Raw genomic sequence first — 27,492 nt, 5'->3', positions numbered from 1 at the left:
GTCCCAAATCTTAATATGATAACCTAGATCAGATCTCTAATCCCCCCAAAAATGGCAGATTAGCTTGGGTAAAAGACTGAAAGTTGAGGCACACAACGATGTGTGCTGCTGGTAAAGTTTGTGGGCTGCCTTTCCTCATAACAGCCATCCCTCAAGATTCTCACCATTTAACGCAATGCATTATCAGGGACTACAACATCTAGTCCTTTTACTGAATTACTACATCTAGCTCATTATTGTGCTATTGTACTGTTACACTGTGGTATGTTGCTTTTACACTCTATCATCCAGATGATAATAACATTATTATCAACACCTGTATTTAAAAAAAATATTTAATGTCATAATGACTATTGTGACTCATGACAAATAAATATATAAGAATTGCATACAAAAAAGCCATACACGTAATATCTGAGTCAGAAATATTTATATTATTTCCAATGTACAGAATACAAAGGGTAAAAAGATCATCATGGACCACTTCACAAATATGTATGAGAACAAATGAGAAATAAAAAGAGAAACTGAGATATAAACTGAATCGTCTAACTGGTACAATCTGTCCTGAGAACCATTTTCCAGTTTTACAGCAATAACATGAATTCTGCTTTACCCAATAAACCTTTGCATGTTCTGATATAATAAAGTTACAGGCATAATAAATGTTCCTTTGGAGGGAAATAGGTTTATATAATGACTATCTTTGGTTTGATTGTTTTTTATTTTTGTACCTGCATCATCACCGCTGCCTCTAGGCGAGAACTAAAAACTTAATTTCACTGTTACACATTCATCTCCCACTTTTAAACTCCAAGTAGCCTTCTACTTAAAATAGATAACTTTCTCTATTTTTTACACATACATATGTATGCATGTGTGTGTGTGTGTGTGTGTGTGTGTGTGTGTGTGTGTGTACAGTGTTGAACAAACCATTTGAAATGAATAAAAGAGCATTCGGATATGAATTTTGTGATTCTAATACTACTGAGGATGAATTTTCTGAATCACAAAGTTATATAAATACATTACATTTTGGAAGACAGCGTGTTCTTAAAAGGTTGTCTGACAGCTTATTGTTGAATACCACAAACAAAGAAGGCACTAGCATAAAATAAGGCCTCAACACAATTCTTTGTATTTTCTATTTCTTTGTGTTTACATAAAATACTTACAGGCCTTCAGATAGAAATGCATTACCAGCAGGGTGGTTCTTTTGCTTAGAGGAATTATTTATGAAACTTAATACTTACATAACTTCTGCTCTTCTAACTATATAACTTATATAATCTATATAATTTCTAACTCTGGTCCTCTTCACATTTTCAGCTGGAATTTAACCAAATGACAAGAAACAGTGAACAAACAAATACTGAAAGGAAAGAAACAACCTCCACTCATCTTTAACAAATATCAATAAAATCCTATTAAAGAATCTGCAACTGTTAATATTTATCACTAGCCATATTATTAGTTCATGTTTCACATCAGCACTTCAATCAGATAAAAACTCTCTCTCACTGAGACGCTCCCGTTTGCCACAGCTACATGGGACTCTGTTAAGTCTGAAATCTTCTCAGCAGGATAGATTTGATCTATTATTAGAGTATTTTGCAGTTGAATCGAAAATAAAAGTCAGACATTGTAGACACGAAATCTAAAATTGAGAGGGGAGTGTCGCAAAGTGCTGCACGACTCTGACTTCGCTCTCCAAGTGCTGCAGAAAAGTAACGCACAAAGACAAATATCATCACTGACACACAACATTACATGTTAATGAATATGTTGATGAAATAGCTCCTACTTCTTTAGAGATACAGTTTGTGGTCACTGGTAGGTAATATACACAGTAATTCTTCAGGGGGAGAATTCAACCAAACTAGTACAGCTGTGATCCCAGCAGGGGGCGCCAACACACAAGCTCAGTCCACCAGGGAGAGATGTTCTTCAGTGATATGTCAGCAACAAGCTGAGGTCACTGTTCAGCCTGTCAGTCCTTGTTGAATCACCTCAAGCGGGTCTTTGCTGTGGACTGTCCTGGCATCATGCTGCCCTGCAGCCTGGTCCTTGAGTCCTGCAGTCTTTAAGGTCTATCAGTCTCCACTAAAGCAGCTACAGCTGGGCCGACTCCTCTCCGGAGCGATCGCTCGGCCGCTCGCCTGTGGCCACAGTTCTGGGTGTTGAGGGGGTGCAGGGATGAGCCGCGGGGTGGCTCACGGGGTCCTGTGGGGCCTCATATTGAGGAAGCTCGCCTTCTGAAGCAAGCTCTCCATCTTGGAGGTAAGGGGGCGGAGGGAGGTCAAACCAAGGAGGTCGACTAAAGACAGAAGAAACATTACACTGGGTTGTACAATCGTTTCTGTGCCAGCGATCAAGAGCAAGGAAAAAGAACAAAACAGGATGTATTCTCCCATCTGAGAATATAATGGAGTTAAGTAAGAACTATTTTGAACTGAAGTTTCACCTTTTCTCATTTAGTTTCCATTAATATGAATAATTATGCAATTGTTTAGTTTTTTCCCACTGTTTGAAACAAGAACACTGAGTGTCTGTTAAAAGAAAGCAAACTTCCTTCTTTTTATCAGGATCTCATTACTATTATTTTGCCATTTTAGCAAATGTTCTCTTTTTTGGAGCTAATATCTGAACAGGAACATTTGTGTTTAATAATAAATGAGTATACAACAGTTACACGATTGTTCATTGCAAATAACATAAAAGCACCCGTGGGAAGCATGCTGACAGATTTCTGATTGGAAGTAGATCATAGTTTGATAGAACAGCACATTTGAGCACTGTTATTTCTTTTCATTTTTCTTTTTGGATCAGTCTTAGGTTACAGTGTGAAAATGTAGAAATATGTATACAGACACTAGAACTATTTGTTCATCTCACCTGACATCTAGAACAGCTTGTGAGTATGATGGAGGGGAATCCATGGAAGGTGCTGAGGGATACAGGGTCCCAGACAGTAGCTGCAGAGCTCGAGGTGTTGAGCTGTATTGACCGGTTGTGGTGGGTGAGCCAGGGGAGAGTGCCGGACCTCCAGTGTGTAAGTGTCCTCGGTCCAAGATGACCAGACGGGACAGCAGCAGGGGCTGGTGATGGTGGTGGGTATGTGAACTTCCTCGTACGCCTCTGGGCAGCAGGACGCTGCGTTTTCTCTGGTGATGGAGAACCAAAGCCAGCAAGGCTACCACAAGGACAAAGATGACGGTGCTGCCGATGACGGCGTAGGTGATGCTAGGGTAGTAACGCAGGTGATAGTCCAGTGTCACAAAGTCCTGGCCAGGAGCTTCTGTGCAAGAGAGGAAGGAAATGAAGAGCAAACTAAGGATGCATAATGTAGGTGGATGAGAAAAAAAAAGGATTAGTGGTGCTGAGGGACTCAGAGGGGAATGGAGGAAGGAAGGATGTAGAGGAGGAGGAAGAGGGGAATTTAATTTAAGGAAGATGAGTTGTGGTGTTGGAGAGCCAAGGGAATGGAGAAGGGAGTAAAGGAGGCAGGCATGAATATCAAGCAGTAAATTGTTTTTAGGTTCATTTGGAAATGTATTCTATGTGATTCAACAGCGGCAGCCTCTCCTGGAGATGAGAGTGCTAAGCAATACGCATAAAGCAGTCAAACTCACCCGAAGAGCTCCAAGAGACAAAGAGAACAAATCAACCATGGTGCACCAGTGCAGAGGCTACTTCTAAAGCCTGGTTCATAAACAGGGACTCTTTAGTATGACAGAAAAAGAAAGGAGAGGGAAGCTAAATAATTCATAGTGAGGGCAAAACAGCTTATAGCATTTTTAGAAAAATGCAACTTGAAGATGAGAGCGGGCAGCGAAACACCAGGGGCCGTCACACTTTGCCATGTTTGTCCCAGGGAGATGCAGAGTTTGCAAACTACTCAAGAGTCCAGTGAACCTAATGTTCACAATGAGAGCTGGAGCCAAACACACAAGCGCAGAGCAGCCTACCTGCTGCATGAAATGAGGAAAAGGATGACAGTAATGCTACAGGGCACTGCAGCTTATTATTTTAGATAGGATGAGGAAGGGCCGCTTAAATATTTCCGCTGACTGATATTACAGTGTGAGAATTTCAATCAGGCGTCGGGATGGGGCTCATGTAAATGGTGTTTCAGCTTACCAGCTGACTGTACTGTTCTATTAAGGAGAGGCAGCAAGAGAGTGGAAAGAAATCTATTTATTACAGAGCTGCAGAAAGGATGTGCTGAGGAAAAATGACTATATCTAAGTATTTTACAGTTGCTATTTCACTTCAAATTACACTAATGCTAACTAAGGCTGTGAATATCAAACCTCAAAGTTCAAAATACTTTCCTCGTTCTCTGCTCAAGGTTTCCATTTGCTACTTAAAAGGCCATGTGCATTAAAGCCTAGGAAACTAACTTCTTCGTCCACAAGCCATCATGCAGACAGTTGAGGCTATTGCCCAGATAGCTTGCCAGGAAATGACCATTACAAGACATCTTAAGGTCAAATCAATAGTCTGAAAGTGCTTCTAACTGTAAGGATTAGATCCCCAGAAAGTGCAAGGTAAGGCAAGCCTTTTTGGAGCTTTTTGAAGTATTCTATGCTTATACAGACTTACAGGCTCTTGAGGGATATTGTGTTTAGTACAGAGTAGAGATCTTCTCCGCATTTATGAGGTAGAGGTACAGAGACCCAGAGAACAGAACCACAAAAAGCTCAAAGTCAACTAACGTGAGTCTTTCATAGTGATTATTATACCAGCTAAGATGCTTATGAAATGGAAGTCCACTTTCTGATTTCATCTGCATCAATTTACACACTACTAATATGCAAGGAAACAGGAACATATGTAAACCATCGGACTAACAAATGAAAGCTTTCCAGTTCAGTCCCAGGAGGATCTGCCACATCAAATATGTGGCGCTCCCTGCTGTGGTAACCTCTGGTGAATAAGTGAGCAGCTGAAAGTAAGGACGGAAATTCAAATCATGCTATGATTCCAATGTGTACACAAAGGGAAAGTTCTACATTTTTGGAGAGGGGACAGCTTGAAGCAGCAAAAAATTAGAGCCTGACAGATATTTAAGGAACCTGAAGGACATTTTTCAGGATTTTTAAGGCTGATATTGATACTGCACAGTTTAAAACCTTCACATTCAGGAACACTGGATGATATTTGTTAACTGATAAAATATAATATACCTTTGGAGTTTGTATTTGTTTATTTAATCATTTACACGCATATTGGCCGATATTAACTATCTGTATCTGCTTTTATAATGCTGAAAAATGAAATTTTATTTAATTTAAAAAGTAAGGAAAAAATGTGAAAGTTCTGATGTTCCAGTCTCTGCAAACAATTTTACAACAATTTTCTTGTATGTTTTAATATAGGATCCAAAACAGGAGACATTTTTTAACTTCTATACTAGATTTGAATGTAAACTAAGCCTACTATTGAATTGTGTTTTTATATTTACTCTTTACTCTTAGACTGCTGAACACAGCCAAAGCTGCAGCTGTAAGAATAAAAACTAAAAATGCCTTTTAAGCATTAATTTAATAAAATACTAAATTATGATCCATCACAGTCCTTATCTTAAAGACAGAGCTGTCACACTGATAAATCTGTTAACTTATACAGTTTTCTTCCCCAAAAAAAGCTTTGACTAGGCTGGACTTTATCAAAGTAGCAGCTCTGTTCCAGTTCCAGTAATTGTGATTGGTCAAATGGTGCCAGCACCACCCCTTTCATGTGAACACTCAGAAGAAACCCTTATGAAATTAGGCTTCATAATAACTTAATAATAATACAGTTTTGTGTAGCTGCTTATCCTGATTCCTAATGTTAGGGTCAGTAAACCCAGATAATGGAAGGAAACCCAGAGTGTAATGAAATCACCTCATAGCACAAAGCGCTAGCTGCCTCAGCACATGGACACAATAAGTTTTGACTGATTGAAAGCAAGTACAAATCATCACTGTGCAACACACAATAAAGCATAACACTATGAGAAACATTTTTTACAACCAAATTTTATTCTGATTTAACTGCTACGTAACATTAAGATATATTTATGCCTCTAATCAGAAGAATTGTTTGTTTTGACAAACCAGCAACCTTCTGTCGAGACAGAAGATGGTTTTCAGCTTCCATTCTCTCTCTTCCAGACACCAAGCTGCAGGTTTCCTCTGCCTACCTGACCTTGAAGGCCCAGGGGAACCTCTGCAGTGTGTGCGTGTTTGTAAGTGTGCTCACACATACTGCTGAATTCCCATCAACCAGCCTGGCATACAGCCTATTTGTGAACCAGCGTGTATAGTCAGGGCCCCCATGCCTTAATTAAATCTAATCTAATTCAGATGCTCCACCCGCCTGCTACCCAACCAGACACCAGCAACTAAAACAAGCCCCCTCGACCCCTCCCTTGTGATTTTTAAATTGGCCAGTCCTTCACGCTACCAATTAATTATGAACTGGACTCAGTAGAGAAAGGCAAAAACAAAGAAGAATCATTTCCATAATTACCTATTTAAATAAAAAAAAAAAAAAAAGGCGCAAATAAAGAGATCCCACCACTGCCAAACTATGCTGCCTATCGGGTTTCAGTGCAGCCTTCTGGGAGCAGAAAGAAACATACACAAAAGAAACTCATATTGCTGTAACATTAACAATGGGAGCCTATTTGGTGCATTAGCGGCAGAGGTCTGAAAGGCTGTTCAAATCACACAGGAGATAAAAAGACAGGGAGAAAAGAGGGTGAAGCAGAGACCCTCTCTGTCAGGGGGAGAGAGAGGGGGATGGATCCTGTGTGGCAGCCCCCCCACCTCCCACCCCATACTGTGTGCGTGATTGAGCCCTGCTACCTATTCTGTATGGTTTAGTTGAAGTTATGGTACAAAGAATGGTGTCATCATCACATGCAGAGATAGGTGAGCAGGTCTCATCATCAAAATGGAATTTTTGATAAGCTCTGTAATGATGCTGGAGCAACACGATACAGAACTTCAATAATTATCTATAGTCAGTGCAACACGGTGGATCTGAAACCAAATTATTTGTAAAAATATTCTAATAAATGATATAAAATGAGACACAAGGTCATTATTTACATGAATAAAAACATCTTGTCTGGGCTGGGCCTGTGGACTCTGCTGTGTGTTAACTTGCTGCCAGACTGAAGAGAGAGCGAGAAGGCACAGCTGGTATCTGTGCATCAATACTCCATTTACTCCATTTATTTTTGATGACAGTGACTCTGAGTCCCAGTCAAACTCCCATTCTTTACAGACACACAGTCACAGCACACGGGATATAATTATTTGCTTTGATCTGTAAAGCTTGCTATTATCTGCCCGTAAACCTAATTTCTGTGAGGAACAAGTTCACACATCTAGTGCAAAATCTAGTGCAGTCGTTTATTATATAGGATACTGCAAAGACTTTCGGCACCATAGACATTCAGATTTGTAAACATCCAGTGGCACAAGGTAGAAAACTACCTTATTTGTCTGTGTCTATATGTCATGTTGGGTCTTACACTCCACCTTTCTGGGAACTCCCAGGCCCTCCAAAGGCCTATCTCCCCTCACCACACTCCCTGCCGGTAACTGATGCCCTCAGGGGTTGGTGCGTTGGTGGTTCTTGGTGTCCGGGCTGGGCGCTCAGGTATGTACCAGCTCACTCCCGGTGACTACTTGGCGGTGCCTGGTGCCTGTTGCTCAGGCCTCATCCGGGGCAAAGGGGGCCCTCGGCCCTCCAGCCTCTGGGCCTGCGGCTCGGTTCACTCTGGCAGAGCTGGCTGCTGGCAGAGCCGGCTCCATGCCTGCTTCATGCCCTGGGGGACAAGGCTCTCTACATCCTCTAGCAGACCATTACATGGGGAAACCTTTTGAATACAAGCGTGCTGATCCACACAGGTGTGCACACGGGTGTTAATTTTTCATAGACATAAACTACACCTCTATTGGCTGCTATTTCCAAGCACATTGTGCGCTGTCGGTCCTGCTTGCTACACAACAACATTCAATATTTAGTATTTACTGCTGTTTACACTTAGCTAGATTAACGTGATGGTGTTGTGTTTAGTATGTTGCTCTGTTTTTTTTTTTGCTTGTTGTCTCTTCTTTTTCTCTCAACAGGTGACCCAGGAGATTTTATTTTCTCTTCTTTCTCTTTTTAAGTGCCCTTTCTCACGGTCCCTCTTCCCTTCTGTTTTTCTTTTCCTTCATTTTTCTTTCTCCCTTTCCTATCCCCCAGTCATGTCTGTCCCGTCTGTAACAACTGAAAATAAAATAAAATAAATAATAACAACAAAGGTCGATCAAATGGACCAATACGGCAAGGCCGTGATGATCCATTTGGCAAAGTAAATCCATTGGGTATCCTTGTTGGTCTTCAGACAACAATTCTGACGGCTAAAGAACCAAATGGGACAGGCAAAAAAAAAAAAAAAGGTAGAAAACTACCAGGAACTCCTGGGAACTGATGTAAAGTTCACATTTCTGGCAGTTTGAGGTAGCTTAACCGTGCCGAATGAATTCTTCAACATGACTAAAACTACAGTCGTATAGCCCTGCAATCCCATCACTGCATCACTCTTTGATTACTAAAAGACACACAATCAACAGAGATAGTAAACCTGCATAACTACAAGACCACTGAAAACCCTGTGAAAGTGAACCAGGAGGACTGCTACCGTTTTAAAGACACAGGTTGGTTTCACCAAACACTGATACTACAATTTCTGCAACTTGTTAATTGATGAATAAAACATGTCATCATAGTAGCAATCGCAACACATTTCTTTCTTTACTCGTCGTGAATGTCCTATTAACCTTCTCCAATAGCTTTGTCAAGGAACTCTAGCAGGACATTCCATTTGACCTAAATGTCATGATCAAAGCTCAACATCAAAGATCACTACAAGCTTTCCTGTCTTGTCAAACTAGACATGAAAGGCTTGAATACTTTCGTGCTGTTGAGCAACAGCAAAGCCGCTTGGCCACGTTTGACTTCATGATTCCAAAGTGAAAGGATTTCTCATCTTATTTAATTGACAACCATTACAAAAACTACACTTTTAAAATCCTGCTTTTTCACAATTTACAAAGTTGGAGCTTATGAGTGATTCCCAACCAGGAGTACTAACCCACAAAGTAATTCTATAGCTGTCAATGGTTTTAACAAAATAATTGGCTACAATGAAATAATATTACAAAAAAACAACAACACCATACTGAGTGGATAATTGGTTAGGATAAAAATGGTAAAAGTAATAAGTGCATTGTAGTATATTTACTCAGAATAATCCCCTTCATATGGCAGCATGTTGAAAGGGGCTGCACTCAGCGCCACTGGCACCTCTTACACTGCATCGACACTGCGTTTATAAACTCGTAAAGCTTCCATATGTGGAGGCTTGGGGAGAGGGGCGAGGTGTAGCCTTTCAAAGCCCCTCTAATCACATCAGAGTGCCTTCTCCCCACATCTCTCCACCTCACACTCCCCTCTCGCCTACACTCAACTACCTCTAGTGCCTTTTGTTTTCCCATCTTTTTCTTCTTGTCTATTGTCTGCCTCCCCCTGCATGGTGCTCCCTCCTCTCCTCTCCTCGTCTCTTTACTTGGTGTTTTCTTGCTGGTCATGCTGGTAATTTACTGTCATGGATATTTAATGTACTTTGCCATTCTGATACACCAAGCTTGAGAATAAATTAAGCAAAATTGTTATAAATAGCTAAAGGGATCATTTAAAAAAAAAAGAAAAACAAACAAACAAACCCCCTCATACACCTCCCATCCTTATCTCACTTTTTCTCTCCAAATTTTTACTACTTACTTTTCAGCAGTTCATTATATCCCACCTCTATTGATCTTATTACCTCTGCATGAGAGAGAAGATTTAAAGGAGCGCACAGAGGTCACAGGCGGTTGTTAAAAGAGGACACAGAAAGAAACATGTCCAAAAGGGAGAGGGAAGAGAGAGTATCTTTTGAAGCTTTATGCACACAGCTTTGCCAAACTGAACTCCACCTAAAATCTATTAAATGAGATACGAGTCATACAGACCCCCTGCTGTATGCCTTCAGTACCAGGAACACACTCCTTTTGTCTGCATCTCTTTGTGTCATCCTTTCTAAACCTTGCTAACAGTTTTTATTTTTTGACATCTTCCCTTTTTCCTATTTTTGTGTGAATTAGAAAGGACTAAAACAAGAATGGGAGCTGTCAGGAATTCAGCCTTGATCAAGCGAGGTCCTACTAGGTAAAAATAGCTAAATGATAGGCTTGCACTCAAACTGTGCAATTCTTAACTGGTACCTTTTATTTAAAACAACAATTTGGCCGATAGCTCATACTATTTTTTTTCCCCGATTTCATTTTTGTTCTTGACATTTTCCTACTCTGTATCATAAAAAAAAGACATCTTGAGTCTGAAAATTACAGTTTGACAGAATTTCAGGTCGTCGAACCTTATTCCATAATTTACTGAAACGTGCAAAAGTAAATGGAAATATAGTATACAAGACAAAAACTAAGTTGTACAAATCTATAAAGCTTAAGAACCTTAATTTGTCAGCACAACCTAAACTTTCTAATGTAAGCTTTCTTGTAATTTCTTTAAGCAGGCTTCAGGAATAGTTCTCCAGGCTTCTCAAAGGACATTCAAAGCTCTTCTTTGGATGTCTGCTGCTTTTTGTTCTGCTGTCTGTTGAGCCACACTGCTTCAGTAATGTTGAGGTCCAGACTCTGGGGAGGCCAATCCATGACTGATAGTGTTTTTCTATCCAGGTATGCTTTGACTGCACTGGCAGTGTGTTTGGGATCGTCGTCATTAAGAAAGATTAAGACATTGCCAATCAGACAATTTACAAATGGTATTACATCAAATTATTGGATTAAAATCTGATGGTGCTTTTCTGTGTTGATAATTCAACAAGATCCCCAAATCATGACAGAGCCTCTACCGTGTTTTACAGATGGCTGAAGACACACACTGTTGTACCTCACTCCTGATTTTCATCGTACATACTGACAGTCGCTCTTTAAAAAAGAAGGATGACCTGGACAAGAACTATCCAAAGAACAACTCAAGTTCAAAACCACAAAAATGAAAAAACATCTGGTTCCTTGAAAGGAGAATACAAAGAAATTAGGTGTAGCTGAAGACTGTAGCTGATGAAACGCTGAAGATAAAGCAGTTTAGAAATAAAAAAAATATAGCAACAACATGATGAATTTAGCAGAAAACATTAAGCACTCAGAAAGTTGATGTTTTCTGATAATATATCAGTACTATACAGTAAGATTTTGTTACCTACCAATCAGACAGTACCAAACGATGTGTGTACACTCATATTTTGGTCAATAGTCATTGGAAAGCACTTTCTACTAAGATTCACATGATAATGTAGGACAGCCTGTAGGCAATCAGAGATTAAGCTTCGACATCAACATATGCCTTAACTGAAATTAAAAACAAAAATTCACTGAGGAACTGCCTCAAAGCACATGAGACAGAATACTGGTGAAAATATAGTACATGTCCACAAACACAGAAAACTGTATGCAGCTACTGAAGCAAAGTGAGGGCCGATGTTAGTGCACAATAGGCTATTGAGAGTGCAGTGATTAAAACAAGCTCCAAAGCACTCTTTTGTCTGTCTTTAATCAAACTACTCTGCAGATCAACGGCTGACATGCCGCTGGGTTGCTGAGATACAAGCATTTTTTTTTTTTTTTTTTTAATGGAGCCCATTCCTTTGGCTACTTGCCAATGAATATGCTAACTAGCCACTGTCAGAATACACTTATCCGAAGATGAACGAGCAAAAGAAAAAGAAAAAAAAAGAAAAAAAAAATCGGCCTAATAAAAGACTCCACATATCTTAATTGCCACACTTAAAACGCCTCTGAATAAAGGGAATGAAGATATTTCCTCCCTCTGGCTCATTCCTGAGGGATAAGATAGGGGCTGCACAGATGTTCTGTACTTTCCCCATGCACAGAAGACTCATTTCACATTCACAAAGTCTCAAATTTAAAAAGCGCTCAAAGTAGGGTGGGGTGGAGGCTGTGTGTGCGTGGGGGGATGGGTAATCATCCTCCACTTTCTGCATTCCAGGTTTGCTTCAACCCCCGGAGTGCGCCTGCCTTCAAATGCTAGAGCTGATATAGGAAAGTCGCCGCTGTAGCCTATATTAGATATAGTAACTTTGTCTGATGCTGATTATGGGTACGAGGTTTCTGGCTGATTTGGAATTTCTCCTGCCACCGTTGCAAAAGCGGAGTGATAAAATAAGGTGTGCAATGGATGAAATGCCTACCATCATGTATTAGCACACTGGCGAGCAAAGGGAACAAGAGTGCACAACAACGGAGAAGAGAACCACTAGGTGTCAGGCTGTTCACATGTTTACACATGCACGGTGCAACGTTTAGTATTAGGCGGGCATCCAGGGTAAGGAGAGGGCGTGCATTGGGTTTGCAGAGTGTGACGAGGAAGCCATGCCATCTGGCTTCAAACACACCCACAAACAGATACACACGCGTGGCATTAAGACCCGGTCCATTGAATACAGCGTGAACATTAGTCAGGAACGTACATTCGTGAGCAGAACTTGCTGAAAGTTTAGCAGAAATAAAGTTCAAACATTTTCACGCGCACACCCACGTATTCACAGACAGACTGCTCTCAGATCCTCATACGAGTGAAAACAGCAGTACAAACAAAATTCCATAAATCCTTTCATCCTTGTCCAGAGCGTGTTAACTAAACCCACGCCACATGGTGATTAAAAAAAAAAAAAAAAAAAAAAAAAGTGGGGTGTGCGGGGAAGATACTACAAACCACAACTTCTTTGGTTCATTAATGCCTTTATTCTCTGTAGACGAGACTATCAGCAGAACGGAGTCTAGAGGGTGAAAAAAGCCCAAACTCTTAAAGTGATGGTTACAGTTTCAATGAGCACAGCTACAAAAAAAAAAAGGGGGGGGGGGGGATTAGAAAAGTACTTTCACTGTCTTTTGGAACATGTTTACACCTGCAGATAAACTGAAATCTGCATGTAGAATACAACACAATTGCCACACTTGGATTTAATACTAGCAATCTATCCTTCTCGTTGGCATTCTGCCTGCATTGTGATTTAGCTGATTTTTTTCCTTTAATTTTTCATGTACACTATGTAAAGAAGGAGAGTAGGTGTGAGGGTGGGAGGCTTATCCGTTGTCAACAAAAACACGCAGCAGAGGTAGCAACACTAGATTCTTTTTATTTACGGGAGAATGAGTATGTGCCAGTTGTTGACTTTGGAGATGAGAGCTTTAGCAGCAGAGCAGACATTTGTAGTGGTTTTATTTCGATCTCTTCACACCATCTAATGCAATCCAATCATTCTGAAATCCAGATCAACTCCAGCAGGAGTCTGACTGTTTCTCTCACATGCTGATAGTGTTAGTGTAGCAGATAGCGTGTTAGCACCTCACTAACACAATCCCCTTTATCTACTGCAGATAGGACACCCAGATACACATCAAAGTTTTGAGTTCCCCTCATAAATGGGACCCATGCCTCACATCTATCCCAGCTCATGTTTTCGGCACTGCACTCGAGACGTATGGTGTTTGCTTGTGTGTTGTGTCTTACAGATGAGACGCGTCCACTCAGGCAGCACTGATAAATGGCTTTTGGTACAGGCAAAGAAACTGTGAAACACTAAGGGATATTTCATCTGGAAGATACTTAAGAAACATGTGATGCCTTTTACTCCTTCTTTGAGCAAAGTCTGTAAGATCCAATACTTTCAATGAGAGTACATTAGTAAGTGAATTTGAAGCAAATGAAACAGTGATTTCTGACCTACTCCCATTGCCAAAGCCTTCTGAACAACTGCCTACATGCAAATAATTTCAGGCTGGCAGTATTTTCAACCAAAGAACAACAGCTCGATTTATTTCAGTCTGCTCTAAACACGCTTAACTTGTGCAGATCAAAATACAGCACAAGTGGTTGCTTTTAAAATTGCACTAGAGTGTTTGAACCCTGGCACTTTCAAATTAATTTAAACCCCTGCTCTCTCAAAATATTAGGGTTATGCACCCAATACTTCAGCATCTGAGCCTCCTTACTGTTCTCTGTGCATTACTCTTTTATAAACTTTTACTGCCAACAAACATCCTCCTGGTGGGATATAAAAAATTGATTGAAAGCTGCTCTGTAAGCCAAGCTAGGAAGCAAAGCATGTTAACTGCTCTGCAACAGTGCCGTTCCAGATCCCTTTGGCATCCTAAAATTAATATTCATGCTCCATGTTGTCACCCCGTTCCTGTTGCTCGTCATGTAGAGTGTCTCCTCTCGTTAGCATGCGTAGAGAAAGCGTGAATTAAGGACAGGCTGTGTGTATGCATGTGTATAGGCCTGCCAGTCTTTCTTTCTCACCTCTTTTTGTTTTTGTGGAAGAGAGCAGTGAAAAATAACATCTATATTTGTGCTTGCATGTGTTTTTGTACGTCTATCCTATTTCTTTCCTTCCATCTGTCTGTATATTCTTTAGTCTGTACATGTGTGTGTTTGTGTGTATATGTATGAGTGGTGCTTTAGGGAAGGAAGGTTTTCATGCTTCATCGGGCCTCTATTTGCCTGTCCTGTAATAACTTGTTCGCTCCATTGCTTGCCACTATCAGACCCCCCACGTGCCCCCCCCATAACACTCTGTCAGAGCTTACCGTGGGCGGCAAGAAGAGTGGAGGGGAGGTGGGTTAGAGTTAATGGATGGCTCCGGCATCTGGAAACCATCCACAGATGTAAAGAAAGAAGAACACAGTACAAGGACAGAGGGGAAGGACTGACTAAAAAGGTGAGGAAGTTTGCTTTAATCAGTGCAAATTACATAGGACGATTTAATATATTGATGTATTATACAAGGCAATTCAGAGAGTAAGAGAGCTCTGCATTGGTAGGGAATAATTATATCCCATATTTAAAAATAAGTAGCAGCATCTTTTTCAGCTGAGGTGGTAAACTATACATGTATTTTTTGGTTTTTGCATATATATTCAAGCATAAGTATGGAAAAAACTGTAATTGGTCAGCTGTGGGATTATCAGTTATTAACTTCAAAAAGTAAATTTCTCATCTAACCATGGCTGTGTTTTGTTTGGAGCTAGTTAAGTTTAAACAAGAAAAAAGAAAAAAGGGAAACTGAAAAAAAGAACAAACAAGCAAATTCTTTAAATAATTTAAAGGCTTTCACCACTTCAGTGTACAATGCAAACTATTAAATGTTGCTGCTATTGAGGGATAACAGGAGAGCCATGAGAAGTGAGACAAAAGAGTAGCCACTCAAGCAGAGTGGTGAAGTACTCTCAGGTATGTTTATCAAAAAAAAAAAGAGAAGAAGACAAAAAAGATGGGCTGTGAGTCACTGTTGACTGTATAGTTCACAGTGGCAGCAACAAAAATGTCCCACTCATCTTTCTTTTTGTAACATGTTGAAAAAGAAGCTCGCATGTGGGAGCTTCAACTCTTCGTTTTTACAGAAAACCTTTCAGTGGAGTGGCGTGGTTGTTGAACGGCTATTATTTATTTGATTTTTTTCCTGGAGGAAGAAGAAGAATGGGGAGGGTGAGAGGTTGCTCAAGATCGTTGAGAGGCTTTGACTACAAGCCCGTCCCACCGGAACCTGACGGGCATGGTCTCCATGGTAACTGTTCTTTGGGGCCATAAGGTGAGTTAAGAAAGAGCGGAGGGGCGGAGGCCAGCCTGAGAATGGACACAAAGCAAACTCAGATGCCTCACAGGCATGACCACAAATCCTAGATGTGATGGACATGAGTGATAGGGCTGGAGATACTCAGGTGTGTTTGTGGATGTTCATGAGAGATATATATATATATATATATATATATATATATATATATATATATATATTATTGATTGATTGATCTGCAAATGATGCTATCGTGTGGCTATTTGGATTAAAAAGTGACAGTTTTAGAGCCACACAGCACAGGAAAAAAACAATTTCAACCAAAGTCCAATTACTGACAGTCTGGCAGCAGCAACAATATATTTTTTTCTGTAACGGGACAAGTCTTCTAATAACTGGTTAGCACAGAAGCGAGGACTGCTCAGTACATCCCACATGTTCTCTGTTCTCACTGTACACACTCTTATCTATGATGTTGTTTCTCCATTCTTGTGTCAGTATCTCTCAAATCTTTTGTTCTCTTCACCATTAATTTAAGTTTCACTGTCAGTCAGACTTATTTCATGGCTCTTCAAAGCATTCGGATCTCCATGTTCCATCAACAGCATAGTCTGAAAGAGTTTCTCAGCTTAATAAATACACAGACGCGATTAAATGTGCATCCTTTCTCAGAAGCATCTGAAAAAATAAATCTATTTAAATGTAAAACATTGGTGACTGATGATTTTTAAAGTCATTCATTTTAAAAAGAAGTAAGATTTTTTTCTAATCAGAGGAAATGATTTTTTCTTTCTTGCTCATTCTGTTTGAGAATTCATTTGTGGAAAAACTCGCACTGGCTGACACAGCTAATCCATCACCATGAACATTACCACGTTTTGCTTCATGGTCATTGTGTGCTCTGCTTTTGGGAGGCATTTTTGGAGACATGTGGAACTGGAGAAGCATCTAGGTGTTAGGTTTCTTCATATAAATGTCTGGTGCAATTAAACCCCCATTAGGACTGTGTCAAACAAGGAAACAAGAAAGAAGTGTGGTAAGAAGAGGCGTGTCCCCAGCTGAACAGGAATCATGCACTAGCATTTATGTGATGTCCCCTAGATTATAATCATTTCTCATAATCATATCCATTATCATTTTTAGGGAACAAAAGCCAACGATGTAAGAAGGCAATATGAGTGTTATGTGTTTCTAATATCACAACACTCTTGAACACTCTTGCTTAGCTAGGACAACAACATGAAAAGCTGTCATCCTTACAAAAATGATCCACAGTAACTAGTGGTGGGAAAAACATTTAACAATATAAACCTGCTGTTAAGGTATATACAATAGCTGTCAGAACTGTCACAATATCCTTTTGTAAAAGCCTGCAGTTAAGACTGCTTATTCGACTCTCCAAGGGGAGCTGTCCCCACATCCACACACTGCTGTAATCAAACAAGGGAATGGTTATTGCTACTTGTTTTAAGTTGAGTGAGCATGTGTCTAGTGTAGATGTCAATTTTATTGATCATATAAGTGGCAGTGAAGTCATTAATCATTCAGAGGCTGCCACTCACAGGTTCACCTCCTGAGCTACTCCCAAAGTGCCCTGGTAACTGGCAGGTCTACACCTAAGATCAAAGCAGGTTAAATGGTTGCTCCTGTGCAGCTTATAGTATCTATGGTGAAATAATGACACACAGAGGGGCTCTGTGCACATCTGTATAGATTCTGTGAAGAATCCACCCGATGTCGTTAGCCATTTTTGGGTCCAAACTCTTCGGTTTCCAAACTCAAACAAACACTGTCATTTAGAAACTGCTCAAATTGTTTCATCTTCAATAAAAATAATCACTGTGGCTGCTTTTTTCCCCAGGTGTTACAATAAAGTTTAAAATCATGGCATCCACGAAAAAGATGATTTTGGGTTTAACAGTCTTAGAAGTCAGCAGGAAGCTAGCTCACTAGCTGTCTTCTAAAGATGAAATAACATGTTTTGACTGAGGGATTCTTAAAAAATTAAAATGACAGCTCTGCTATCACTCTGGACATAAATGAAGGCAGAAAACTAAACAGCAGGTTGTAGGGTTGAAGTTGGGCTAGCTGTCATAACATGAGGTGGCTACCTACAGAGCTATAGTTAGCATAATATAAACACATTAGCAGAGCAAGATGAATGCTAACTTGTGAGGGTTCCCGATGAGCAGAGACAAATGCAATCATATCTGAGCGAACAGACACTGAAAACCAAACATTTGTCAAGAGAACATATGCTGGTAGATTGTTTCGATGACTCTATGGAAAAATACCTGGCCCTAAGTTTCAAGTACCTTAGCTAGCCTCAAAGTGTTCAAGTTTTAAATATGTGGTGTCTGACAAACCGCAAGCCAGTGGACTGTAGGTATGTTATAAGGATTTAAAATAAATGTTTTTATTAAAATAAACCAATATATTTAACAATTGAACAGACTTAGAAGTCAGCAGGAAATTAGCCTTGCAAGTTTCCTTCTTGTCAACAAGATAACACCCTTAACGAAAGCAATAGGAAGCTGGACACAGAAGCAGCGTTAGTACGTCATCATTTAACAAACACAGAGACAATGTGTGACCTGGGAGAAAATAACATTCCCCTTTCTACATATGAAAGGTAATGTATGAAGAGCCTGTGTTATATTTAAACAAGAAAAAAATGGAACAAAGTATTAATATAGTAATATTTTGTCGATCCATCAATTTTCTTCAACACTGATAACACATGTACTCCGATACCATAATGCAGTTATTAAATAAATAATTATTCGAGCTTTTTGTTTTTGATAGCCATTTGTTTTCTTCAATTGCACAGACAATATAGATAATTCAGGTGCTGCAAATAAATTGCTGTATCGCAATGCCATCATTATTATCTGTTTCAGGAGTCCCTTGAAAAAGAGGTTTTTAATCTCAATGGGATTTTTCCTGGTTAAATAAAGGTTAATAATAATTGTGGGCAATGTAACACAACGGTATTATACTATACTGAAGTTACTTTATCGTTCCCACCCCTAGTTCTATAGAATACTTCACACAGGCTGAAACAAAGCAAGTTTTATCTAATTCTAAATTCTGCAGCACTCGCAACTGGGAAACAAACAGTGCGCTCAAGAAAACTGCTCACTATCCCAAACACTCATATTAATAAGCACAAAGGATTAAAGTTATCTGGCAATCTTTCAACAAAGAACAGTGAAGAAACAAGACTTTTCCTTTGAACTAAATTCCACATGAAAAACTTTACTTTGTTCCAAGTGTCTTTGTTTCTGTTTGCACGCAAAAAAACTACAGGCCATTCAATGTCAAATTCCAGCATGGGGTGAGCCTGCTCAAAATTGTTAAAGATAAACACAACGGTCCCAATTTATTCTGCCGGGCTGTGCTACAATAAGTCGGAGCTCAGAGTGAAGATAAGTGTGCAGGGAAGTTTATGAGCTGGGTTCAGATAAAATGGGATAAAACCTGTATTCATAACACACACACACACACACACACACACGACAGATATATAGACACGACAGATATATAGACACGACAGATATATAGACACGATAACATGGTCTTTTTCAGGCACACACATGCACACATACACAAATCATCATCACCCTGATACACTGCCAGCCCTCCCTTGTGTACACTTCTGTCCTATTCTTCTGCTGCTTAAGAAACAGAACAAAACCCCATGATGCCCAGTCTACCATTTAATCCCCTCTCCTTTAACAATAGGTCTGGTCAGGCTAACGGAAGCGTAAGGAGCCCCTGCGTGTTTTATCAAAGTCTAACAACAGAACAACATAGCCCACAAGTGAAGGTCTATGGCTCCTATTCATATCTTTCTCTAGAGTGGAATCACTGGCCTCTGTTTCAGTGATAAGAAATGAAGCATTATGGTCAGTTATGCAGCTCGTGCACATGCACTCTAAATGTGATGGTTAGAGTCGAAGAAGCGTGGAGTGATTGAGGGATACTGCTTAAGGGAAGACCGGTCCCTGTGTGCTTTCTGAGATAAGTGCTTGACCCTTTATGTATGGCAAAGCAAGCTGAAGCAATATGTGAAAAAAGCAAGTCATGCACTGTATGCGGTCTGAACAAATAATGAGGAGCTGTGCTGATGAAAATGCAGGAGGGAAAAAATTCCCAACAGAAATTTGATTTGTCTCACTAGAATATGCGCTAAGTATGTCACCATCTCTGTGTGGTTTTTGCACAGTCCCTATCTATTATTGCATCTTAGTTTTTCTTGCCTCGCTCTCCCTCGCTCCTCTTTTCTTTCCCTGCACACCGATTTGCATGTTTTTGAATATCAAGCAAAAAGCACAGTTGGAAATAGCTGACTGACATCTTCTTTAAGAACAAAGAAGACTGAAAGCAGTGGTCGATCAGTTGTGAAGACACGCTGAACGGTGTTCTGTGTAACCTCCTATGCTGACTAATTACGACACTATGGCTTCATTTAAAAAAGAAAACAGAAAATAAGAAAACAATAATCCACCTCACAGCTCATTAAAATCAATCCTTATAAAATGAATTATGCAGTCCATTATACAGTATATGTAAGCATGCACAAAAGCCCTGTGGCTTATTGACTAAACTGAAGCAGGAGAACTCAGTTTAACATTTGTAAGTGAAAAGGAGATTTTATTTAACATCTTTTGCTAATTCTTTCCCATGTTTTTGTCCATCTGCTTTGACAAGATTCTTTCTTTTGCTTGCTCATGAAAACACCCATGTGTATTTCATTTGATTCTCGCCCTTAAACATGGCTATGAAGATATCCCTTACACGTTTCCCAGTCCATATCATACAATTCGACTTCAGGTCTTTAGGCCTGCTAATCTTTTATACACCTTATTCTCAGCAAGAGCCTCAAGTGAGTTAGACATCCACATTAACCTACATCAACAACCGCCAGGCAAATATGTTAACACACACACACAGGAGCATCATTTCCAACGTTATTGATCCCCATTTGTGCACTCACACATCCACTGGTTTTACCCTGCAATTAATTATTCTGAAATAACACATGTTTGCCCATGATCCCATCTATCAGCACTGGGCTCAGGCATGCACGCACTTATTCTACAACATATAAATGACATCTCTCTCCCACATAACCGCAGCTGAGGCAGACCACACATCAAGCTGTCGCGCACTGTGCAACAGAGTCTATGTTATGCGGATCAAATTAATAATGCAGTTTTAAGCTTTGCATCATCCATAGCCTGAGGGAGTCATATGATATGGTTAGGCAGGGTGATCATGAAGCATGCTGTGGATTGCTTGTGTGCTGAGGCACAATTGTGCAGATACAAACATGACTACAGCTGTGTCCCAATTCCTTACTGCATGCTAAAGCTATGTAGTGCTGATGCACTTGTCTGTCTGTCCACTAAAAATAACTTCAAATGTGTACTGGCAGGCATCAATCAGTTTGATACTTTGGAATATTAATGCCACTTCACAAAGCAAATGTGTTTTCCTGAATATTTTGTACTGTACTGTTTTTCACGTTCAACATCTCCCTCAAGCCGTCTCACTAATTTCATTCAGCCTTTTCCAACAATAATTAGTTTAATTTCCATTTTGCATGTGGATTTTGTATTACTTGCATTGCATTAAAGTTTTTAGAGATAAAAAAAGATAAAACAGAACACACAAATGAAATTAAAGCTGGTATATAGGCAGGTGCAGAATTTCTATCATTAAAAACGACTGTGTGTACCGGTAATGTGAATTTAAAAACAAAACATAACAGCGCTTGCCAAAAGGTAAATTAACAATATATTTGCTTCTGCATGGAAATGAACTCCTGCTAGTTAGAAGAGGTTTGTTTCAAGAGACTTATGAGGGGAAAAAAAAAACCTTAGAAACAATAGAAATCAAAGAATATCATAGGCCTGAGATATTTCTATGCTAACACTGCTAAAACGTTTCCCAGTAGACTGACAGAGATGGAAGAAACTGCTTTGAGAAACTAGGCTAGCAACTATAAAACATCACTCGAAAGCCATCCCTCAGGAATGCACTCAGTTGGTCTAAACATTGACATCTATTGTGGATAGTATACTAGGAAATTGCCTGCAGCACAGTGCATAGAAAGCAAAGGTGTATAGAAAGAGTTTCATAATTAAAAAAGTAAATAACCACACACTACAGCTCCTTTGAGATCCTCGTTAGAGGCAGTAAGAGTTCAACATTTGCACCAGACCAAGTGTGTGGTTTTTCATCTCATATAAACCTTTTAAAGGCAGATATTTTTCACAATGAAACAATCTCATGGTTTGGAGAAGAATAAATAGTTCTTTGTAATTAAAAGATTTAAGTGAGGCTTCTTTTGGAACAAACACATCATGATAGAAGTGATGTGCAAATTTCTCATAGGGGGCAAAAGTCCAACTCTGGTAAATATTCTGGTAATCCCAGGCATAAGCAGCTACTTGTAGGTTGTGTTATGTTCAGTACTTATCCAGCATGATAGTGTTGTAAAAAGCAATACTGCAACACTATAACCTCAATCTACAAACAACTGAAGTGCCTACTTACTTCAAATCCCTATATTCCTAGTGGATCACAGCATTCACAAACACATACAGTACTTACCCATGTACAGAGAGTTACATACACTCCTCGTACACTCACTTCCCCACGTACAAGTTAAAAGTATAGGGACTAACTTGTTACAATAAGTCATCAGTTACTCGTTTACATGCTTGTTTGTTGAGTTCCAAACATGTGCTGCCAGTGACGTTGAGTGAATCTCCACAATCATAACATGGGTGAAGGGTGTTTCTCCCACTTTTTCTTTACCTTTTAAAAATTTCATTCACTGGTCATTATAAATGCGGATAAACAGGATAAATAGCTACTAAAGTCTGTCACACTGAAATATCAGTCGGCAGTAATGTTAAAAAAGCAAAACATGCATTCATCCAGCCATCCTCTTATCCTTATCAGGGTCACAGGGAGGCTGGAGCCTATCCCAAGTACCAAAAAGGTGGGGTACACCCTGGAGAGATCGCCAGTCTGTCGCAGGGCAAACACAGTGAGGCAGACAACCATCCGCACTCACATTCACACATATGTTTAATTTAGATTCACCACACCTACACCACCCACAAAACAGTCAAAAGAAACTCTCTCTGTATTGTACTGTTCTGTTTTATAACTGATTATAATTGTCAGTTCTTTTACACTGACAACACTTAAAATATCACCTATAAAACATTTCAGGAAAGTAAATACATCTATCCAGTTGACAAGGCTGAGGTTGATCAGACTGCAGCTTGTGTCCAGATGGCTACTCTGACCCCATGGCTCTCCTCTTCTGACCCATTTCCATTATTGTAATAAGCCATAAATACCTTTAATGTACTCACTCAGAATACACACAGATTTGCATGTATATATCCAGCAGGCACACTTATGCTCACTTTTTTTACACATTGCTTCTATCAAGAATAGCTGCTTAGAAGAATAACCAAAAGTGCAAGACAACAAAACAATCTGTCACTATAATTCACTATATGTGTTGCTCCTTTTCTGTCCCTGTATCCAGGCTCTCTTAAACTCCAGCATAGGATGTTTATGGCTCTGCCCTTTGGGTGGCCATATGGCAACATAAAACAATGAGAACAACACCAAGAGAAAAAAAATGTGTGTGAGAGAGGGTGGAAGACAGAAAAAAATACGAAGTTGGGTGTTAGGATGATAAAAACATAAAAAACACAGCAGGAACCAAGAAGGATTATGATCTCGAGCATTCAATTTAAGCCTTGTGCATGTGAACAAAGTGACCACAGACTGCCAGGGGAGGGGAGAGCAGAGAATAGAGGAGGGGAGAAAGCCTGTGATGAGTGGAGTCAAGACACTGGGCAGGAGGAAGTGAAACTGTAAAAACATGTGATGTGAAAAGAGCGGAGATGGGAGCCAAATGCTATAGACTTGAAAAAAAGTGGATGGGAGACTAATGTCACATGAGCAGGATGAGTCAGAAAAAGTGGCTAGATAACAATAACAAAAAGAAAAAGGTTCAGAATCTCAGTAATTACCATAAATGAGACCAATTTTGCATACAGGGACTAATCCAAGCGCTCTGATTCAAATATGACCCATTTGAAAATGCTATTTTCTCAATTTCTCTCCTTCTCTAACTCTCCTGTCAACATTGAAACGCCATTCTCTTTACCGTTTCAATCCTTTCCTGAGTCTTTTTTTCTACCCCGCTTTGTTTCATTCCCTCCTCACCACTCATGCTCGTCTTCAATCCGCTCACCTGACTTAGTCGTTTCCCTTTCCCCCGTGCCTCTCTCTGTTCTGCTTTTACCTTTACTTCCTGTACCTGTCTCTCAGGTTTCTGTCTGCTGGTTCCCCTTTCTGCAGATATCTTGTTTCCTACTTTCTTTCTAATCTTTTCCAGTCAGTTCCTTTCTTAACACTCCCTGATGTTTTTTCTCTTTCTACTAGCACCCACGGGCCCTTTCCCCATTTACGGTTTCCATTTCCCTCTGCTTCTCTGTCCTTCTGCATGATTCCTTGTCTCTTCATACAATGAATCCAGAGGGTTTTATCTTTTTTTTTTCCCCCCAATGGCTTTGCCACTCTCCCAAATCCCTCATCTCCATCAGCTCCCCTCCAACCCTGTATCACTCTCTCCTTCCCTATGCTTTCCTTCTCTCTTCCGCTTCATCGTCTTCACACGTTTTGCTTCCCCCCCCCTCCATGCCATATTCTACCCCCTCGCCTCCCCTCACCATCCTCTCACATTTCTATTTCTCACACTGACATGCAATCCCTCTTTTCTTTCTCTCCAGGGCACTCTTCTTTTCCCTCGTTCCACTTAAGCCCTCGCCCTTTCATTTCGCATTTCCCCAACAAATGCATTCAAGCCAAACACGCATTCGAGCACTTACATCACCACCCAAACACACATCTGCAGCCTATCACACCTTTGTAACTGTTGAGGCCCTGTGTCATTTCAGCAGCGCCTTAAGTACAACCATATCATGAGACAATGCGCTTTTACAGTGCTGGCAGAAAATGCATTTACAGGAAATAACCCAGCCCATTAATTACAGTGAGAGCTAGCTGGCCCCAATTCGTCACTCAATAATGCCCTGTCTGTGTACTTGTGATAGCTGCAAACCGGATAATGCTGCCACTTAGTAATTAATACTCGATCCGTGGCTGTCTCACTAAACAATAAATAAATGCACATCAGAGAATCATGGTAAGGCATCAGAGTGTTCAGAACCTAAATAATGACTGGAAAATTGACAGCTGCTGGAGGTTTGTCTGCTCCGATTTATAGTTCAGTTCATACTTTATTTAACTTTACCAAGGCTTTTTCAGCCCTATAGATCTGTGAGGATCCCCCAATGATTCACTCCCACAGACTAAACCTGTAATGTTACTCAGAGGCTCTGCTACTTATGGATGAGTGCATTAGACATGCCTAGAGAAATATGGTTGTGCCGGGGAAATTAAATTGAGCTCTAGACACACAACAATCTTGACATTTTTTTCCAAAATTCATCAAAGTTATATCCAAATGACTGAAATCCTATTCAGTCCGCCTCTTCGCTAAAGTCTTATCCTTTTCTCCATTTTCAATTCAAATGAATGCAGTTCTGAAATGTTAGAACAGCGTTTTTACTCGGCCACAAAAGGATGAACAGAGAAATAAAGTGCAGGGAACATTTCTAAGCGAAATCAAAAACAAGAAGTGATTATATTTTACTTTTAAGTTCTTTCTGCTGCACAGTGAACTTATTAGGGACTTCATTAATAATGTTTAAAGTTTCCCAAAAAAGTAGTGAAATTATCTGCCACCACTTTACAGCTATTGAGGACTTGAGCAAAATGACAAATGAGCATTCACCATTTAGCATTAGTTCAGCTTCAACACCTCTTGGACTTTTTCTTTGATGCCATATTGCCCAAAAAAAAAAAAAGTTTGCAGACTAGGCAGGTATATTTTCTAGGAAAAAAAAGCTAGTGTACTGTGAAAGGTACTGTAAATTACTTAAATGATTCATATGCAGAGATGGAGAGGAAAAGAGCGGGCCTCATTGAAGCACCACATACTTTTCATTGTGCTGTCAGCCAGTCTTTGAGTGTGAGGGGCCATACAGGAAAGGGGCACGTATTTCAAGCCAAGTGTCGCTGAAGCAGGGAAATCTGGCAGTTGAGGCCAGGTTTAACTTACTGTAATGTAAATGTGATGCTCGTTGAAGCATAAATCAGCACGCAAATTAGCTTGTTTTTTGTCCCTTTTGGGTATTTTACATTTTATGGTGTCACTTAAGTATTTTTTCAGTATTCGGTCATTCACCACTATTCCAAGTCTTTTGGCCATTGTACATCAGCCATCGATCCGGCTCTACGAGGGACTTAACACTTGTGCCCTTAGCAAAAACCCTGGACTTTCTTTTGACTCATCAAGCCAGGACACTTTTATAGAAGAGTAGCATCCTCACATACACTTAAAATCTATTGGTAAAATAATTCATCTGATATATAATTAGCAACCATTAATTCAAATGTTCAAATATATAAAAAAATCCAAATTCAAATCAGAAGAAGGCATAGATGGGTTGGATTTTCTCCTTTACTTTCATGCAAACCACATCCAATATAAAAGTAAAGTGGCGCATCCCATGCAGTCAGACAACACATGCACAGACAAGAACAAACTTCGTGTATTAGGACTCCAATTACAGACTAAGGTCATTTTGATCTCTACCTACTACTTTGTCAAAATCAACTCTCATGCAAAAAGAAAGAAAATAAAATTCATCTCCTGTGTAAGACATCTGAACTAGAAAGTCATCCTCATAAATCACACCAAGATTTATCCATCAATCCCAATGCCAGCTTCTGCACTGCTCAACAGAGGGACAGGAATGCCATTAGCCCTCACATTAAATGTTAATCAGTAGAGTACACTTCTCTGGAAAACAACCAACAGCAATCAAAAGAACAAGCATTCAAAATAGAAGTTTCCAAACTAATGGGTGATGTTACAAAGGCTACTGTAGTTCTATACGTGTCATACACATAGTCTACTTTCCTGACATCTACTTCCTCTATATCAGGCAGTTTATTCCCATTACTGACACTCTACCTCTTTTCCTGTTTGGCTGCATCCTATTATGCTCTTTCTCTGCTAATCTGTGCAAATGATTTGGTATGTTACCAATAAGTCCTTGGAAATGCCCTTCACTGGATCACATTAATTCCAAGAAAAAAAACAGCACATGAATATGTATTAATGTTTATATATACTGTCTGATACCATTTTAATTTAATATAAAATAAAATGTCCTAAAACACACAGATCCTCGTTGGCTGCCCTGTCTTAGTTTCTTGAATATTCGCAGATTCACTAATGTCAAACTCTGTTTTTTTTTGTTTTTTTTACACTTTTGGTTCATTGTATTGCAAAATTAGATGAAAAAGTACAGCTCCACCAAACACCAACAGTAGAGCTTTTGTTCAGAGTGAAATTCCTCCACTACTCAGTGGTTGCAGGTCATCACTTGACCGGCATCACCATGGTGACAGAATAAGGATTGGTTTAGGAGGGAAAGGTTGCTAATTTACAGCAGCCTGAACAGCGACGCTTGACTGATCCTGATTCAAGGACAGGGATGATTCATACAGACTCTGGTCCCGGGAGTGACCCCCCTGTATAATGGCAACGAGGCCCTTAAGCAACAGAAGCCTGGAACTGACAGTTAGCCTTGGTGAGAGGGAGAGGGTGGGAATGGATG

General features: G+C 39.9%; 1 protein-coding gene across 4 annotated transcripts in view; it reads right to left on the bottom strand.

The window, feature by feature from the left end:
• Positions 1-413: 413 nt before the first annotated feature.
• Positions 414-27,492, bottom strand: part of ldlrad3 (low density lipoprotein receptor class A domain containing 3) — a 91,788-nt gene continuing 64,709 nt past the window's right edge. For all 4 annotated transcript variants that reach the window (XM_082539066.1, XM_082539065.1, XM_082539064.1 and 1 more), the window contains 2 exons: positions 2,896-3,298; positions 414-2,317 (listed from right to left, as the gene is read on the bottom strand). In XM_082539066.1, coding sequence (XP_082395192.1) covers positions 2,113-2,317; positions 2,896-3,298 — 608 coding nt within the window. In that variant the 3' untranslated portion in view covers positions 414-2,112. The remainder of the gene's footprint in view (positions 2,318-2,895; positions 3,299-27,492) is intronic.

This window comes from Aulonocara stuartgranti, assembly GCF_965226115.1.
Source record: "Aulonocara stuartgranti genome assembly, chromosome: 7".
NCBI lineage: Eukaryota > Metazoa > Chordata > Actinopteri > Cichliformes > Cichlidae > Aulonocara > Aulonocara stuartgranti.
Note: the sequence above shows the minus strand (reverse complement) of the source record. Positions and strands in the feature narration are given on the sequence as shown.